Source organism: Lissotriton helveticus, chromosome 6 (genome assembly GCF_964261635.1).
Source record: "Lissotriton helveticus chromosome 6, aLisHel1.1, whole genome shotgun sequence".
Classification (NCBI taxonomy): Eukaryota; Metazoa; Chordata; class Amphibia; order Caudata; family Salamandridae; genus Lissotriton; species Lissotriton helveticus.
Window position 1 is genome coordinate 1,030,524,440 of NC_136067.1, and position 18,298 is coordinate 1,030,542,737.

At 46.0% G+C, this 18,298-nt stretch overlaps 1 protein-coding gene across 1 annotated transcript in view; it reads left to right on the top strand.

The window, feature by feature from the left end:
- PPIL4 (peptidylprolyl isomerase like 4) overlaps window positions 1-18,298 on the top strand; it is a 272,134-nt gene that overhangs the window by 88,078 nt on the left and 165,758 nt on the right. The window contains exons 6-7 of the mRNA XM_078648659.1: window positions 9,830-9,926; window positions 17,839-17,955. Coding sequence (XP_078504785.1) covers window positions 9,830-9,926; window positions 17,839-17,955 — 214 coding nt within the window. The remainder of the gene's footprint in view (window positions 1-9,829; window positions 9,927-17,838; window positions 17,956-18,298) is intronic.

Below are 18,298 nucleotides of genomic sequence, written 5' to 3' on the forward strand. Positions count from 1 at the left end.
CTGAGAGAGATACTGTACGCGGCGGGGGACTTCTGTGTATCCCGGGCTGCAGCGGAACATCTGCGTTCTCAGTTTTGAGGTGGTTGGTTTGAGACCCCGCGGAGAGGAGGCGACCACTGTGATGGCAACGAAGCAGGACTTTGAAAAGATTCTGCCCAGGTCCTAGAGGGGTTCGAAACAAGTACAATCCAACAAGCTTGACTGCTACACGTTACCCAAGGGGTCCCCGGTTTAAAAGAGATGTGTAGCGCTGGAAGACCCTGCCACTGTCCCTGTTGGGTAGGGCAGTCTTGTTTAAAATGTTGGCTCTCCCCCGATTTTTATACGTACTCCAAAATACAATACAATACCGGTGCCGGTGTCCTACTTCAAAGAAATAGAGGCCCTCCAAAGGAAGCTACTGTGGGACGGTAGACCCCGTATAGCATTTTCTAAACTCATCCTCCCCTGGTACGATGGAGGGATTGGACTGCCGGACCTGCGGAAATATTATTGGGCGTCACAACTTGCGGCGGTGAATCACGTAATATACAGACCCCTAGGGGATCCAGGATACGCCATGGATCGCGGCCAAGCCCCAGGTGGTGATTTCACCTGGGCGCTTTACGCCAGGCTTCGACGATTTCCTCTGATGGGTCCCACAGCACATGCAGTCCAGGCATGGCATGCGGCCAATAGATGTCTTTCCTGGGAAGGGAAGCTAACCTTGGCCACCCCCCTATGGAATTCGGAGAAGCTCGAGAGCTTCTGGAAATCTAAGGGATTTGACAGGTGGGACCTCATCGGGATCACACAGATTAAAGACGTGTGGAACGGGGACACAATACATACATTCGACTCACTCAAACAGCAATATAGTCTACACGATGATGAGTTATCTCCAGATTAGACATGCTCTTCTGATGGATACATCTGCCAGTGGATTCCTCACCTTGATTCCTCACCTTGTGAATATCCCCTGCGTCAGCAACATCCGGAAATTCTTTTGTAGCTTCGCGCCGACGTCACAGTAGCACGGCATCGCGCGTGGCTCCGCTGACGTCACCGACTCCATAGTAGGCCCACGTCGGCTTGATGACATCAATTCCCTTTTTTCTGCTTCGACGACGCGAACGGTTTTCGAGGGATCCTCTGTAGCTATTGAGTAACTCTTACTGTTTGTTGCTTTCCGTGTTTTCTTGTTTTTCAGGTGAGGAATCCAGGTGAGGAATCCACAGGCAAATACTGTATCCACCAGAAAAAGCGTTACCGAAGGTAAGTAACTTGTTCTTCTCACACACATACCCGTAGACACTATACTTCCAGAGTCCTCTCCCCTGGAGGAACGAGTGTTGGATGGATACCTTCGCGAGAAGGCTATCTCTTTAATATATAAAAAGCTAATCAATAATATGGAGGACCCGCTTGAGCCTATTAGGGCACAATGGAGTGCGGAGGGCATGAATTGATGATGAGGACTGGACGAAGGCGGTCTCATCCCCTAGAGTAGTTGCGATCCAGATGAGACTTAGACTGGTGAAGCTAAAGATTTTGCATAGGTCGTACATTACTGGGCCCCGTCTGGTACGAATAGGTCGAATGGAGAGTGGGGAGTGCCGCAGGGAATGTGGGGAGCTAGGCACCTTCATGCATATTTTATGGCACTGCGTGGAAGTACAGGAATATTGGAAGAAGATACACGAGAAGATGCGTGCTGCCTTGGGGGTGGAGATACGACTAGAGGCCCGGAGGTGTATACTGAACGTGTGGGAACCCACAGACTTGAACACGTATGTGAAGCAATTGGTGACACTGGCGTGTATGGTAGCGATGATAAATATTGCGCATTTGTGGGGGGGGCAGCCAGTCACCCCGGGTAGCCAAATGTACGGAGGACCTGGATTGGTGTATGTTCAGGGAGAAGTCAGTGTATGTGGCCAGGGGTTGCCCTGCGAAATGGGGAAAGGTGTGGGGAGCCTGGAATAGTTATCGAGGAGAGATTTGCGTGCCTCCGGCGAGACAGGTGGAGGTGGAAGCGCCAGAATCCCTGTGATCCAAACTTACACATTGGCTTTATAATTCTGTTAAATGACATTGAATTATTGACCAAGATGTAACTGTTAACTCACCTGATGTCTTTCTTTATTTTTTGCTGTTTTGTTAATAAAGAGATGTATAAAAAAAAGACTTTGGAGTTGGGGATGTGTAATCTTTCCTCCTAACAACCTTCAGAATGATGGTCGGACGGGGAGGGAATCTGTCAGGCTTCAACCAGGTTTGAACGGGCCATTCAGACCCAAAGCTTCAGTGTGCCTGCGTGTGTGATCACGTGCTTCGGTGCACCCGTGCGCCTCTATGTATTAGTGTGTCTGTCTCACGGGGTGCATGTATTTCTCAGCGTGTGCATGCATGTGTGCCCATTTGTAGTGCGGTTTCTATGTATGTCTGTATGCGGGGGACAACGGGGGTAAAAGACATTGTCATTTACAATGCCATTACTTGATTAATGCTTCACGAAGGGAAAAAATATAACATTTTCAATGCCAATTGCTCAAAACAATGTCATTGCGAGACCTATTACATTGTAAATGCTTGTTATTTTAGACTGTTACGATGTACTTGCTTTGCCCTCCAAGGAAAGAGTCAAACAAGATAAGAGCACCATGCCTTGATGACCTCCATTTGGGCTTGGTAGAGTGTTTGGGCCAGAGCCCAGTCTTTTCTTTTGCTACAACTCCAGTCAGTCTTCTCTCCAAAATGTCTCCGCCCGAAAGGACACTGATCTCTCCAAATTGATGGGTGCCCTTCAGACCCTGGCTGCCATAAGCTCCTTTCGGAAGCAACAGCCTCAAAAAGTTGCCAAGCCCTTCTCCTTCAGCCAACCCATTCATTTCACAAACCGCATCAGCCTTTCCTCAAGCAGGTGGGCAGAGGGTATGCTGGGTAAACCTACAGAGACCTTGACAACAAGGGCAAAGAAGGGGTGGCTCCGGCATGGTTACTTCCATCTCAAAGCACTGTCGCACCCTACTTGCCCACTTCTCAACACTGGAGGGGTGGGGCTGGGGAGATTGCAGGATTGACTTCCTCGGGGGGAGTATATGACATCAGAATAATGGGTTCTTGGGGTGGCTCACCTAAAACTTCTCACAACCCCTCTCAACATCTCACCCGGCACACACATCCTTAGCAGAGAACATCTTAGCCTTCAAGAGGTAGAGGTCCTGGATTTCTTCAAAAAAGAGCCATAGAAAGGGTACTCCTCACCCCCGGGTGAAGGGAATCTAGTCTTTATACCTCCCCATCCTCAAGAAAGACTGCTTCTTCAGGCCAGTTCTGTATCTCAGGCCCCTCAATCAGAACATTCAGTCAGAATATTTCACGTGACAGCCCTGCAGAATGTTACGCCTCTGCTCCAATAAGGTGGTTACATTACTGCACTAGACTTGAAGGACTCTTATTTTCACATCCCCATCCATCCCACCCAATGCCACTACCTCTGCTGTTTGGTAAGTTTCCCATCATTACCAATTCAAGGTTCTTCCCTTGGGAGTTACTACCTTTCTAAGGGTTTTCACAATGTGGCTAGCAGTGGTAGCTGCCCATCTATGGAGTGGGCCATCAATGTTTTCCTCTACCTCGGTGATTCCCTGATTAAGTATGCAGACAAGCAATAATACCTAGCTCTAGCCTAGCCCAAGCTGCTATCTCACTGCTTCATAGCCTGATATTCACTATAAATGCCACAGAATCCCACCCTACAACCCTTCTAGGGTCACCATCACAGGCAAAGCCTACCCAAGTCCACAAAGGGTGTTAGCATTTCAGTAACTCTTTCTTATATTGTTAATTCAATTGTCAACTCCTAGTCAGAATTTTCATGCTCCTTCTAGGGATGATGTCCTCCTGAATTGTGATAGTATCCCATGACCTGCTTGACCTGCACCCTTTGTGGGGAAACCCACTTGTCACAATGGTCACAAGCAGAGCGTCACTGGTAATATCTAATTTTGGTGAAGGCCAGCCATCGCTGACTGCAGTGGTGGAACAGTAGCAAACTGTTGAAGGGCAGACCTTTCTCAGACCCTATTACACAAGTCCCCATTATCAGTGATGCCTCTCTTGCCAGCTGGAGTGTGCATTTTGAACATACAACAATATAGGGGTTTTGTGCCCACCATCACCAAGGGCTTTACATCAACTATCTCAAGCTACTAGCAATACTCTTTGCTATCAAGGCCTTCCTTCAAGTCATTTGGGGCAAAATAGTGCTCATCAAGCCAGACAACAGGACTGCTGTCTATCACGTCCAGTAGCAGGGCAGCATTCGTTCTCGCCAGCTCTCAGCTCTAGCCTAGGAGCCCTATGGCTTTCGGCCACCTCATACACATTTGGACGGCGTAACCTCCAGGAGAGGAAAATTGTAGGAAGCTAGCTCTTTACGCAATATATCTAATTTTGATAGATCATATAAAGAGTCCTGGGGTTCCCTTATAAGTGGATAGGATCTTGCAATGGCAATCCCATGTTGCTCATCTAGAGGGTAGTGTGGTCGAGCAGCCTTGGGCTTATCACAGAGGAGGGAACGACATCTACAAATACACACAGCAGTCAATAAGATGAGACACAGGACCCAATAAGGACATGCACACCAATTTATAAAAATAACACATATCTTTAAATATGATTAGACATCAAAAGCAAACCATTCAGGTAAGTACATTTTTAAGTAGGAATTCTTTTCAGTTTAAAAAGTTGACACAGTGTAATTTTTTTAGATCTACAGCATTAACCTATGGAAGAAAAATCATATGCGGTTTACCAGTTTTTGTCCGCGACTTACGGGACCAGTGTCTTGGCCCAAAGGTGAGTACTGGGCAAGGTCTATGCAGCACCAACAGGCCACCTCCAGCGGCACTGGGGCAGCCGGGTGCAGTGGTACGAACAGCTTTGGGTGCCCAGTGCAAATCTATGGAGATCGGTCCGGTCACAAAGTGACTGCGGGGGTTGGGGGTGACCGAGAGGTCAGTCCGGTGAAACCCACAAGTGGCTTTGGTTCTTGCGATGTTGGGGGACCCGAGGACACCTTTGGTCCTCTTCTCCTCGGACGGGGCATCCAGAGGCAGAGGGTCTTGGAGGTGTCTGGTTACTCCACCCGGCAACACTCGCGGTTGAGTTGGCCTGCACTCAGAGGCTGCAGGTGACATCTGGGTGTTCACTAAGAGGCACTCCACAATGGACTCGGTACATGGAGGTATTGCGGACCACGTTGACACTGTTGGCCCTCTTCGACCCGGGCTGGGGGTTCGGGTGCTGTGGTGCTTGGTGGCGTCGGGTTTTGGCGTTTCCGGAGTTTTTGCAGTTCATCTTTTGCTGTCTGCAGGAAGCAGTGGACAGTTCTGCTGTCCCTCAAAAGATCTTGGTTCCTGTGCGAAGTGCTGCCAGGTCTCTCCGGCTTAGGGGACTCAGGAACTGCAGGACAAGTCAACTTTTGGCACTTTTGGTGAAGTCTGCAGACAGACTGTCAGGGGTGGTGCCAAGTCAGTTGCTGGGTCTTCTGTTCTTGCTATACCACTCTTCCCGTCTGTCTTCTTTCTACAGGTTGGTAGGATCTGAATTTCTGGTGCCAGGTGCTCCCCTAAATACTGAATTTGGGTATTTACAGGCGTGTACGGTAGTAGCCAATGGGCTACTTACCCTTGGGGTCACTATGCCCACTATATAACCACTTCCTGTGTGAACTGGGCATAACCCTGTCCCAGAGTTTCTAGGTTTGCCAACACAAATATGGCCACTTACGAAAATTCGTCCCTCATCAGGTTAGGCCACCTAATGAATGGTACTAGCCTGGAGGAGCATGCCTACCTGACTAGGCAATTTCCATCCTGTCCAGGTGTCAAAGGGCTCTAGACAAAGGGGGGGGTCGGCCTAATCTCCTGTGAGGGAAGCTAGATTTGCATTTCAAAGGGGGAAGCTTATTTGAAGCTCCCCGGCCTGATAGTGCTGATCAGTAGGTTATCCTGAGGGAAGGGGATGTGAGCACCATCTTTCTGTGCATGCTTTTTTCTAACCTCCTGAGAGCAAAGGCCCTCACCCTAGGAGGTCATGATTTTGTCTTCGGTGGCAGACTGGCAGAGACCATCAGCCAACACACTAGAGGCTGGTGGGTTTTCAGGGGGTGCCTCTGAAGTACCCTAGGTGTACATGTATTAATAAAGACCACTGGAATCAGGGTGGGTTTGTGAATATAAGACGTTTGATACCAAACATCCCTATTTTCAGTGAAGCCATAATGTAACTGGTGAACTCGTTTTCACCAGTGTCCAGCACATACTCTAAAATGGTTTCCCTGTTCACTTGCACTGGGGCATATCTGATCATGCAGGTAAACCCTCACATGTAATACCAAGTGCCCTGCCGTAGGGGTGTAAGGCCTGCTGTAGGGGTGAGTTGCAAGTAATAAATGAGGTGTTTAAAGAACCTAGCACACAGGGATGTGTGTTTTTATCTTTGTCTGCAACAAAACATGCAGTCTGCGATAGCAGCCCTGTATGCATTTGGTTTAGGGAATCCCTTAGGGTGGCACAATTAGTTGGGGGGACCCTCTTTAGTACCTCAGGCCCTATGCACCAGGGGTACCATTTACTAGGGACTTATTGAGGGTGCTAAAGGCATTGCCAATTGGGGGAACAATTGTACAGTTGTGGGAAAGAGACCTGGCACTGGGGACCTGGTTAGCAGGAACCCAGAGCACTTCCAGTCGCTATCACGTCATGAACCAGGCAAAAAGTGGGGGCGACCATGTCAAAAAGGAGTACTTTCCTAACATCAACAAATTCACCAGATGGAACGCCACCCACAAGCCCAACTCCAGTACTTCCACCGCTCAGGCACTGCAAACATAGACTTGTTAATCACTCCTGAAAACGCAAAATCCCCAAACTTCGCCTCCAACTCTGTCACTCCTTCTATACATTGTTTGGAAGATTCCGCAATTATTGCTAACACTTACCCTTGTAATCTCTACGTGTGCCAAACGGCCCTGATACTCGACAGTCCTTGAATTGTACATTAGCCCCCACAAGAAGCTCCGCAACAGGCCAGACATTCTCACAAGAAACCACGGCCAGATTAGACACCGAGGCCGGTCAGTCTAGCGACTTGGCACCTGAGTTCTTAGAATTTGGCTTCCTACCCCTGCTGCAGAAATGCATGGACATCCTTTGTGAATCTCTTAGACGTTTACAGACAAAAAAGGAGTGTGGTCTTACTTTCAGGTGCTCCCTTATTTCTTCTTGTAGTACATCACGAGAATCTAAAGATATTAGGAGCAGACCCCTCACCTGTGATTTTTAATGGCATGCTTCATCATTGGTGTCTACTCCACATCCAAATAGTTTAAACTACCACTCAGATGGAATCAACCAAAGTTGAGAGTTTGTTATGTATTCTTTGTGTGGATAGATGCAGGAATCAAGTTGTTTTAATAAAAATGTCTCAGGAAATACTCAAAAGATTCCTCCTTTATTCATATGGTACCCTGAACATGGATAGAAAAAGGATTGCTGTGGATGGCTCTTCAAAATATTGTTCCATACTTCCATTATAACTTTGCCTACATGTTTCATCTGTCTTACTTGCCAGAACAGGTCATTACTTTTCTTCAGATCTCTACCTAGTGCCTATACATTGTCATGCAAGAAAATAGAGGCATATATAGGGTTCACATTCCTATATTTGTAGGGATGTAATTACCTTGATGTAAATATGATCCAGAATTGTTTATTATTAGACTCTTTACTTTAAAAATTGTCATTGTGGGTCTACTATGAGGTGCAATGTAGGCAAGAAACAGTGGCGTAAGATGCAGCCTAGAGTAATTACCAGTTGCTATTAGTTTAGGCATCCCACCCATCACGTTTTTGTTTATTTCAATCCAACAACCTAAGTGCCCCGTGCATACTTAGACCTGGGTCCCTTGCTCACTTTCACATTGGGACCAAGCTGTAGCCAACTGAAGAGCCCCAACGAGGGCGAAACCAGTTTGGGTTGCTTGTGTTCTGGTTCAGATAGGACCTGCGTTACCTTTTCGGCTGGACTATTCATATTGGGGTAAGATATAGGCAGATTTGCATATGGCGGAGTTTAATCTGAGGTGACATTGTGGGCAAAAAAATGATGGACTGGGATGTGTGTGTGTGTGTGTGTGTATGTATATATATATATATATATATATATAATATATATATTTGGTAGAAATAAGATTAAAAGTTGAATGCACATTATAAAATCAAGAAATACGAGATAAATGACAGTTCTAAAACAACATTTCTGGTTGATGACAATGAATCACAATTTAGCCACTTAGCACCAAAAGTATGGTCTGTAGTGCAAAAAGACAGTAACAAAATGTCCCAATACTTATTACTAATACAATAGCTAGTTATCAAAATTCATTTCTACAGCAGCAATATAAAATAGAACTTGAAATTAATTCAGCTGCTCTTACTAGGCTATCTCTATAAATGTGTTGTTAAACCCTTCAAGATGATATGATTTAGCCCCTTTAAGCTCGTCTCATGTTCTATGATTATTTCCTAGTGTTTGGCTGTATGCAATGCAGTTAAAAGGATATTAACAAACTTCCCAGCCCTTGCTAGAACTTGAGCTGAATTATTACTGAAGCACAAATCAGATGCTTCCCTGCAGTGCCTCAGTAACTTATCCCGATAGACTGGGACCAATAGGCGTCGACGATCATTATCAAGATGAGGACAACAACTTAGCAGGTGTAACCAGGTCTCAATTAGATAATTACAGAGCCTACATGTTAGCTGTCTATTCCTCCATGCCCACAATGGATTAAAGTCATAAATTGGGAGGGCTAACAGCCTCATATAAATAATTTTATTGCGAGTCTGTGGTTGGAGAGAATGATTAAAATATGGTTGAGGTTTCCCCTTAATATATGAGGCGTCCAGAGCTATGAAGAGTGTCTTTTTGAGAAGCTGAGCGATGTCTCTCATATGACACTAGGGTGATTTGATTCTTTATTGTATTTTTGGACTGGGATGTCGTTTCGAGTAATTATAAGAGGCTGAAATTAATCCATCTCCATTCCATGCGTCACAAAGTGTCCAGGAAAGCAGGTTTCTCTCTACTGGCTACTTGCTTCGTGTTTTCCTGCCTTTGAGACTCTGGTTCTATCTTCTGGAATCCCTACTCCATATCCTAGAATCCTGTTGTAGTGCCTAGAATTCTGCTTCAGCGGTATCTGGTCCTTTTCTACTCAATCCAGGGCTTGCGAGTATTAATTTCCTCTGATAATCTCTTCTTAGATTTTCCTACCTGCCTGAAAGTTTTTTATTCTTCTTGGTTTTTTGCTTCATTTAGCAGCCCCTCAGAGAGACGTGTTTCTTCCACTGGATAGTTGGATGGGTAAAGCAACACAGTGGTTGCGGGAAGGAGTTGCTTTTACTTGTGTCAGCCTCAGCGAGAGAATTTGAGACCTCTTGCGACCAGCACTTGATAGAGTAAATTATCTTCTGAGAGAAGCCCTAGCTGTTGTTAAAGGCCTGCCGAAATAATAGTCTTTTGAGGTGCTTCTCAGTGCTCTGAATCTCAGAAGCATACCATTACTGGAGACCTGTTACATGTATCCTGTTCATAGACTGATATAAATTGAAAAAGCTGCAATTTTGAGCAAATACTCCCACTCTTAACATTTTTACTGATTTCACAAATTTAAAGCAAGGCTAATCTGACTTAAAGCAATTGATGTTACCGCAACTTATCTTTTATTAACTCACTGACCATCTACATGAAGATTTCACATTTTAATTGCTTTTAGGATCAATCATACAGTGATTCTGGATGATCCATATGATGACCCTCCTGGCTTGCCAATACCAGACCGCTCCCCAGAGCCAACAAAAGAACAACTTGACGTAAGACATAACTTATTGGCAAATGGGTGGTGTGTCTGGGAAGAAATGCGGGAGGAAGAAGTTCAAACAGTTGAAACCTTTGAAATATATTTTTATTAGCTTTTATTGTGTGCATTGCTGAGACAACAAAAATCAAAAACGAATGGGACCATGTGTTCTGGAGGGATCTCAATAGGAACAATCTGCAGGACCCTCAACAGCTATTTTCGGTCAATGGTACATGCTTTGCCATTGGCGTACTAATAGTTGGTGTCATCATCATTGGGTCTTGTTTCCTCTACCATTGCAGAGATGAGACAAGTTTAACATCAAAGCGATGATTAACATTACCAATGAGAAGCCTATCAGCACTACATACAGAGCATGGGTACTCGCAAACTTTTTCCCAGGCGCCAAAAAGTTTGGTCGGTGGTGTAACCAAGGACCGCACTGATGCCAGCAGCAGGGTTGTAGGGTGACTGGTAAGGTGGGTGTAGTGGAAACAAAACTGGTACGTTCGAGGCATGTGGGCTGCTGAATTCACATCTTATGCATAGATCGCCACCTAGTGTTGGGTCCGGATGATTGCACATTGTTGTCCTGGAAGAGTCTTCGAAGTATCACGAGATAGGTGGCTCCTCCCCTGGACTACAGTGCGCATGGGCATCCTCTCCATCCTCCGATTGTTTTTTTCCGCCATTGGGTTCGGATGTGCTTTTCTTTACTCCAGTTCGGAAACTTTTTTATAAGGCCAAAAGGCCTTCGGAGTCGTCGGTATTGTTCTTTCGATCGGTGCCGAGTTCTTGTTCCAGTTTCTTTAGAAGCAGGACGTCGAAGAGCGCCGCGTGGCCTTTTCGACACCAAAGGCCCGATCGTCGATGGAATGGAGCCCGTTCAAACGATGTCCCCTTTGTAACTCAAAATATCCGCACATCGATGTACACCCGGTGTGCAACAAGTGCTTATCACCAGACCACAACGAGGACAAATGTCTAGCTTGTGCTCTGTTCCGGTCGAAGAAGACGCTTAGGCTCCGACGTGCAGCAAGACAAACCATGACGAAGCCAGCGCCCGACCCGGTGAATATCTTCGACGAAGACGACGATGAGGTCGTCGAGACAGAGGATCCAGAACAAACGTCGGATCCAGGTTCCGAGCACGACTCCAACTACTATGAAGACGACGAAGAGCACGTCGTTGAAGATGAAAACGTCGAAGAGGTAAGGGACGACTTGTCCCCCATCGGAGCCGTCGATGACGACTCGAGTGATGAACCAGGCCCAGCAGTGGGTACTGGGCCTAAACAAGACACTCTTAAACTTTCCAAGGCTCCGGTCGAGGCATCGCCGAAAGGCCTTAGCCAAGATCCTGATAAGCATTCTATAGCCCCGCGTCTCGGCCCGGCTAAGAATATCTCACACAAGCCATCGGCCGCCCAACTGAAAGCGAAACCGAAAGCTATCGAGGAAAAAACAAAAACGAAACTGCTAAAGTCAGCCATCGAATCGAAGAGTGCAACACATCGGACTCGACGTCGAAAACAAGTGTTGACGACCCTAAAAGGTCAACCGCAAAAGGTGTCGATCCGAAGATTGGTGCGCTAAAGTCCATCGCTAAAGCCAAGTACGTCGAACCGATGAGGTCGGCGTCGATGGACAGCGACACAAACAAAGCACTCGACTCTCAAAAGGCCCTCGAACCGAGGCACAGAGTTGAAAAACAGCTCGTCAAAGCCCTCGAGCCAAAAACCAAAGGCGCCTCGAATTAGCAAGTCGAATCGATAAAAAAGAGCGCACCTCCAACGCAAGCACCAAAGTCGACGCAAAGTAAAAAGCACGGCGACAAAGCAAAGTCCGTCGGTCCCATATCGACGCCAGGCCTGAAGCCGCCGATAAAATTCGGACTGCCCCCAACAGCACGGACTAAGGCAATAGATCCAAAAAAAGGGATCGAACCTTCCAAAACTGTGACACTTGGAAAGAGGAGTCATCCTCAAGAAACAAGCGTTGTGTATCAGGAGCCCTCCTATGATGAACAGTCAAAGCTCCATATCGACGCCGACACTGGTACACTTACTATTTATCAAAGAAAAATCAGGTCGGAAAATCCACTGGAATCCTATAAAATTCCACTAAAGAAGAAGAGGGACTCTTCCACATCGCCTGTCCTTTTTGAGAGTGTGCAGTACCATGGCCAACAAACTTATGCATACTCACCCACCCGCTCTACTGAGGAGCTGGGGTATGACTATGAAGAACAATATAGCTACCCCGCGGACAATGATCAAGATGACCAGGCTCAAACCTGGACAGACACTGCTGACCAGGGGGAGTCACAACCTATCCCTGATACTCCTTCTTATCCTGTAAAAACTTCGCCCACAGAGGATACAGCGGCGTTTAGTGCACCAATAGAGAGGGCAGCAGATAATCATGATGTGGACATGCATGCTGACCCAATTGAGGAGGATTTCTTGTTTGACACTTTCTCCACTTCAGAGAAATCAGTTAAAACATTGCCAATGTTAAAGGGTGTCCTCAAACACGCAGGAGACCTTTTTAAGGAGACCACCAGAGCAAGGGTTGTTAACCCCCGCACTGAAAGAAAACACAGACCGGCGCCTGTGGACCCTACATACATTAAGGGACAGTTGCCGTTAGACTCTTTGGTAGTCTCCAATGCTCGTAAACGTGCCAACTCCCAAACTACTGGTGATGCTCCTCCTCCAGACAAAGAGTCTAAAGTGTTAGAAGCTTCTGGGAAGAGGGTGGCTGCACAAGCAGCTAACATCTGGATAATTTCCAACACACAGGCCCTATTAGCCAGATACGATAGGGCACATTATGACACATTGGAGCAACTGCTACAACATTTGCCTGATGCCTACAAAGAAGGAGAAGAAACACTGATACAGGAAGGGAAACTCATATCCAACGCTTCCATTAAATGTGCGCTGGACGTAGGTGACACTGCAGCCAGAGCCATCAACACTAGTGTCATGCTCAGAAGGCATGCTTGGTTGCGTATCTCAGGGTTCAAACCAGAGATTCAAACCACTTTATTAAATCAGCCTGTAAACCCTGATTTTTTTATTTGGTCCTGATGTGGACTCCATCTTAGAAAAAATAAAAAAAGACACAGAAACAGCCAAATCTATGGGGGCCTTGAAGTCACAACAATTCAGAGGTGGTTCCTTTCGTCGCTCCAATAACGGAGGAGCTTCAAGAGGACAGGCATCCCAGCAGACTCAATACAACAAAGGGAACACGCAAACCACCTATACTAAAACAAGCAGAGGTGGATACCGTGGCAACAACAGTAAAGGCAAAGGACGAGGGAATAACAACACCAGATCCTCCGCCAATACTAAGCAGTGATGCCTTGTCTCTGCCCCCGGACCATATAACACCGGTCGGGGGCAGATTACAACAGTTCCTGCCAGTCTGGGAAAGCATTACCACAGACAGGTGGGTGAGACAACTCATTCAGTATGGTTCTTGTCTAGAGCTAACATGCACTCCACCCAACATACCCCAAAACACCGTCCTATGTCCGCAGAGCACATAGACTTATTGCAGCAAGAAGTTATCAGCATGCTGCAAAAAGGGGCCATAGAACTTGTCCCTATACCGGAACAGGGTACAGGGGTGTACTCTCTGTACTTCTTAATCCCCAAAAAGGACGGGTCTCTCAGGCCAATACTACACCTCAGGCCCCTAAACCAATACATCTTGTCAGAGCATTTTCACATGCTCACTTTACAGCAAGTTCTACCATTAGTCAGTCAGGGAGACTTCCTCGCAACCCTAGACCTAAAGGATGCATATTTCCACATACCAATACATCCAGCACACAGGAAGTATCTCAGGTTTACCATCCAAAATCAGCACTACCAGTTCAAAGTACTGCCTTTCGGGGTGACCACAGCCCCCAGGGTGTTTACCAAGTGCCTAGCGACAGTGGCTGCACACCTACGGAGAAACCATATTCACGTCTACCCCTATCTGGACGACTGGCTCATCCAAGCAAAATCAGCCCATCAATGTGCCAGTCACGTGTCCCGCACTATTCACCTCCTACACAGCCTCGGATTCTCATTAAACTACCCAAAGTCTCATCTTCAGCCCGCCCACGTACAGCAGTACCTGGGAGCCACAATAGACACTCTGGCGGCAAAGGCGCAGCCAAACTCAGCCAGAATCAACAGCATTCAGTTACTCATTCAGAAATTCAGACCCCAACACTCGCTCACAGCAAGGGTGTTTATGCAGTTGATAGGCATGATGGCCTCCTGCATTTTCATAGTCCCTCACGCAAGACTACACATGCGTCCGCTACAGGAGTGCTTAGCACGACAGTGGAACCAGGCTCAGGGACAATTGAAAGACCTAGTGGTGGTGACCGGTCGCGCATACAGCTCTCTGCATTGGTGGAAACCATTAAACCTTTGCAGGGGACGACCGTTCCAAGAGCCTGTACCACAAAAAGTGCTGACGATGGACGCATCTCTCCTAGGATGGGGAGCGCATGTCCTCCATTACACAGTGCAGGGACTATGGACGACACAGCAGAAGCGGATGCACATCAACCTGCTGGAGCTGATGGCAATCTTTATGGCGCTAAAAGCTTTCAAGGTACACTTGTGCAACAAAGTCGTGTTAATCCGGACGGACAACATGACTGCCATGTACTACATACAGAAGCAGGGAGGGACACACTCTCCACAGTTGTCCCATCTAGCGCAAAGCATGTGGAAGTGGGCCATTCAGAGAAACCTCTTCCTCATAGCGGAACACCTCCCAGGCAAGGACAACCAGATGGCGGACCTGCTCAGCAGACACAGCCACCAGATGCACGAGTGGGAGATACATCCCTCAGTGCTGCAGCTGTACTTCCAGCGGTGGGGTCACCCAGAAATAGACCTGTTCGCCACAAAAGAAAATGCAAAATGCCAAAGCTTCGCCGCCAGGTTTCCACATCCGCAATCTCAGGGCAATGCGATCTGGATGAACTGGTCAGGCAGGTTTGCGTACGCTTTTCCCCCAGCCCCGCTCATACCACTAGTGGCACGCAAACTGCGACAACACTCAATGACACTAATCCTATTTGCTCCAACATGGGCGCAGCAACCATGGTACACCACATTCCTAGAACTTTCGGTGGTTCCTCATCAAAGGCTGCCATTAACACCCAGCCTTTTAACGCAGAGCCATGGCGACATTCAGCACCCAGATCCGCTCCTGAGGTCATAGTTTGGTTACCTCAACTTGCCTCCCGACTGTATGAATATTATCAAAGAGGCAAGGAGGCCTACAACCAGGGCATGCTATGCGGCGAAGTGGAAACGATTTATCATCTATTGTAAAAATAATGACATAAATCCGCTGGATGCATCTACTCAGAACATCATATGTTACCTCCTACATTTACACAGATGCAATCTGGCTTACAGCTCCATTCGTATACATTTAGCTGCGGTGGCAGCTTATCTTCAAAACAGGCAGCACCTTTCACTCTTCAGGGTACCTGCTATTAAAGCTTTCCTGGAGGGACTCAAAAGAATCATTCCCCCAAGACACCCACCTTCACCTGTCTGGAACCTCAACGTGGTTCTTACCAGACTAATGGGACCACCTTTAGAACCTCTACACTCCTGTGAGATACAATTCCTAACGTGGAAAGTAGCTTTCCTAGTTGCGATTACATCACTCAGAAGAGTTGGTGAGCTGCAAGCCCTAACTATTCAGGAGCCATTCATACAAATTCACGCTAATAGGGTAGTGCTGCGAACAAACCCTAAATTTATGCCAAAGGTGGTGTCCCAGTTGCACATCAATCAATCAAGCTATAGAACTGCCAGTATTCTTCCCTAATCCAGATTCCGTGGCTGAACGAGCTCTACATACCCATGATGTTAAAAGAGCTCTCCTGTACTATATAGACAGAACACAACTTTTCAGAAAGACTAAACAACTGTTTGTTGCGTTTTCACCACAGCACAAAGGCAATCCCATTTCCAAATCAGGTATAGCCAGATGGATTGTTAAGTGCATACAAATCTGTTATCAAAAAGCTAAACGTACATTAACAGTTCCCCCAAGAGCGCATTCCACACGCAAGTTAGGGGCATCCATGGCTTTCCTAGGAAACATTCCTCTAGAAGACATATGTAAGGCAGCCACATGGACTACCATACACACATTTACCAAACACTACTGCATAGATGTACACTCCAAACAGCAAGCAGCTGTAGGACAGGCTGTACTCCAAACTCTTTTTCAAACTGCTGCAGCTGGCACGGGCAACCGCCGCTAAGAGGAGACTGCTATACATTCTATGCATAAGATGTGAATTCAGCTGCCCACATGCCTCGAACGGAATATGCTACTTACCAGTATGCATCTGTTCTTGGCATGTAGGGCTGCTGATATTCACATCGCCCTCCCTCCTCCCCGGTGCCTGTCGCAGCTGTAGCATTTAAATTAATCTCTAGCATGGACATAACTTACTGTATCATACTCCATCCCTGCCACAATGGCGAAAAACAATCTGAGGATGGAGAGGATGCCCATGCGCACTGTAGTCCAGGGGAGGAGCCACCTATCTCGTGATACTTCGAAGACTCTTCCAGGACAACAATGTGCAATCATCCGGACCCAACACTAGGCGGCGATCTATGCATAAGATGTGAATATCAGCAGCCCTACATGCCAAGAACAGATGCATACTGGTAAGTAGCATATTCCATCTCGTGACTAAATTGATTTGCACAATGTGGAAGCAGAAATCCTGGGATCAATTCCGGCTTCGCCACTTGACCAAGTTGTGTGATGCTAGCCTATTGTTATATTTCACTTTCCCTCCTTTTTCTTCTTCTTCATCATCACATATAAGAGGACCTTGGAATATGACTTTAAGATGTGAGTTGTGCAAAAACCTCTGCTTGATGTAATAAGCTATAATATTGTTGATATATAATAGCAACCCCACCACCCAAAGAGTGCAAATAACTGATTTGCAACTTAGTTCACCTTTGGCATTGTTGTCAGTGTGGGGGGTATGAATGTTTCTAAATTAATGTTAGAAAACTATCACATAAAAAAAATACTTCTCAATGCACATATATAACCTGATGTACTAAGTTGAAACGGTTCTCCATGTTAATGAACTACACTATTTTAATTTTGAAGAGACTTTATCATATTTTTACACATTTGCTGCACTATGTCTTTATAATTGAAGGTGCTCCTAAAGTTAGGTGGTGCAGCACATCCTAGTTACTTTGTTTCTTTAACTTCAATGAACCTTTAAATCCATGCTTTCCAGTTTATATTTTAATGTTAGTGCTGAGTTTAGTTAACCACATCAATGCTGATGGTATTCCCCTCCTTTTTACAGATCTGTTGGATGAAGAACATCAAATGAAACCAGTAGAATAGAATCTCCTTAGTAGAAGTAGCATGTTTATGATTGACAATTAAACTAGAAATTAAAAGTAATCCACGTCAGCGCCACACTTAACCACCACAGCATAGTATGTAACAGTTAATCTTTACTAAGCTTTAGAAAAACTGACCAAAATACCTTTTGAATTTCTTGAGTGATGTTTCCTTTAAAGTACATATTTCCTATTAAAGCAAATAACTTAGCTCCTGGATCGATTTGAAGACATCCATTCTAATTGGTTGCTTCCAGTTACTCAAAATCAATAGACCTTACTATGACGGATGTAATTGAAAAGTATATACCTGGCTTTTATTTGAAGATCAGTAGTATAAACCTAATGTATTGTGTTTGTACCGTGCACCGTCAACCCCAGGGGTGGCTGAATAATACATGTTTATTGTTGCTTGAATCAGTAGTACTCTTTTTGTAGATTTGTGGGAAGACTTTCAAGCAGTTAATATTGTACTTTCTTTTATCCATGGTAAAGAGTGGCCGTATAGGAGCGGATGAAGAAATTGACGATGGTAAAGGAAAATCTTTGGATGAAATTGAAGAAATTCTTGCAGAAAAAGAGGCAAAAACACAAGCTGTTGTCCTGGAAATGGTAAAGTAGATTCATTTTCATCCTGTTATCCAGAATTTTTTATGAGTGTGATTTGTACCTATATAGTTGTTTTTTTTTAAAAACTTTTATTTGATAGAAGTACATACACACAGCTCCTCGCCTACAACCCTGGGGCCGGCAGCAATCTGGGGCAATGACATTGATGAGACAAGAACAGCATGTTATAGCGGCCCATCCGGGCTATGCCCCAAACCTGCAACCTCCCTGCTCCCCGCCTCCCCACCACCCTAGAGTGTGGAGCTATGGTCACCATGTTATCATGCAGCGTGTAAAGGAGTGTGTACGTATGCTACCCGAACTGGAAACTAACTGAACTCCCAAT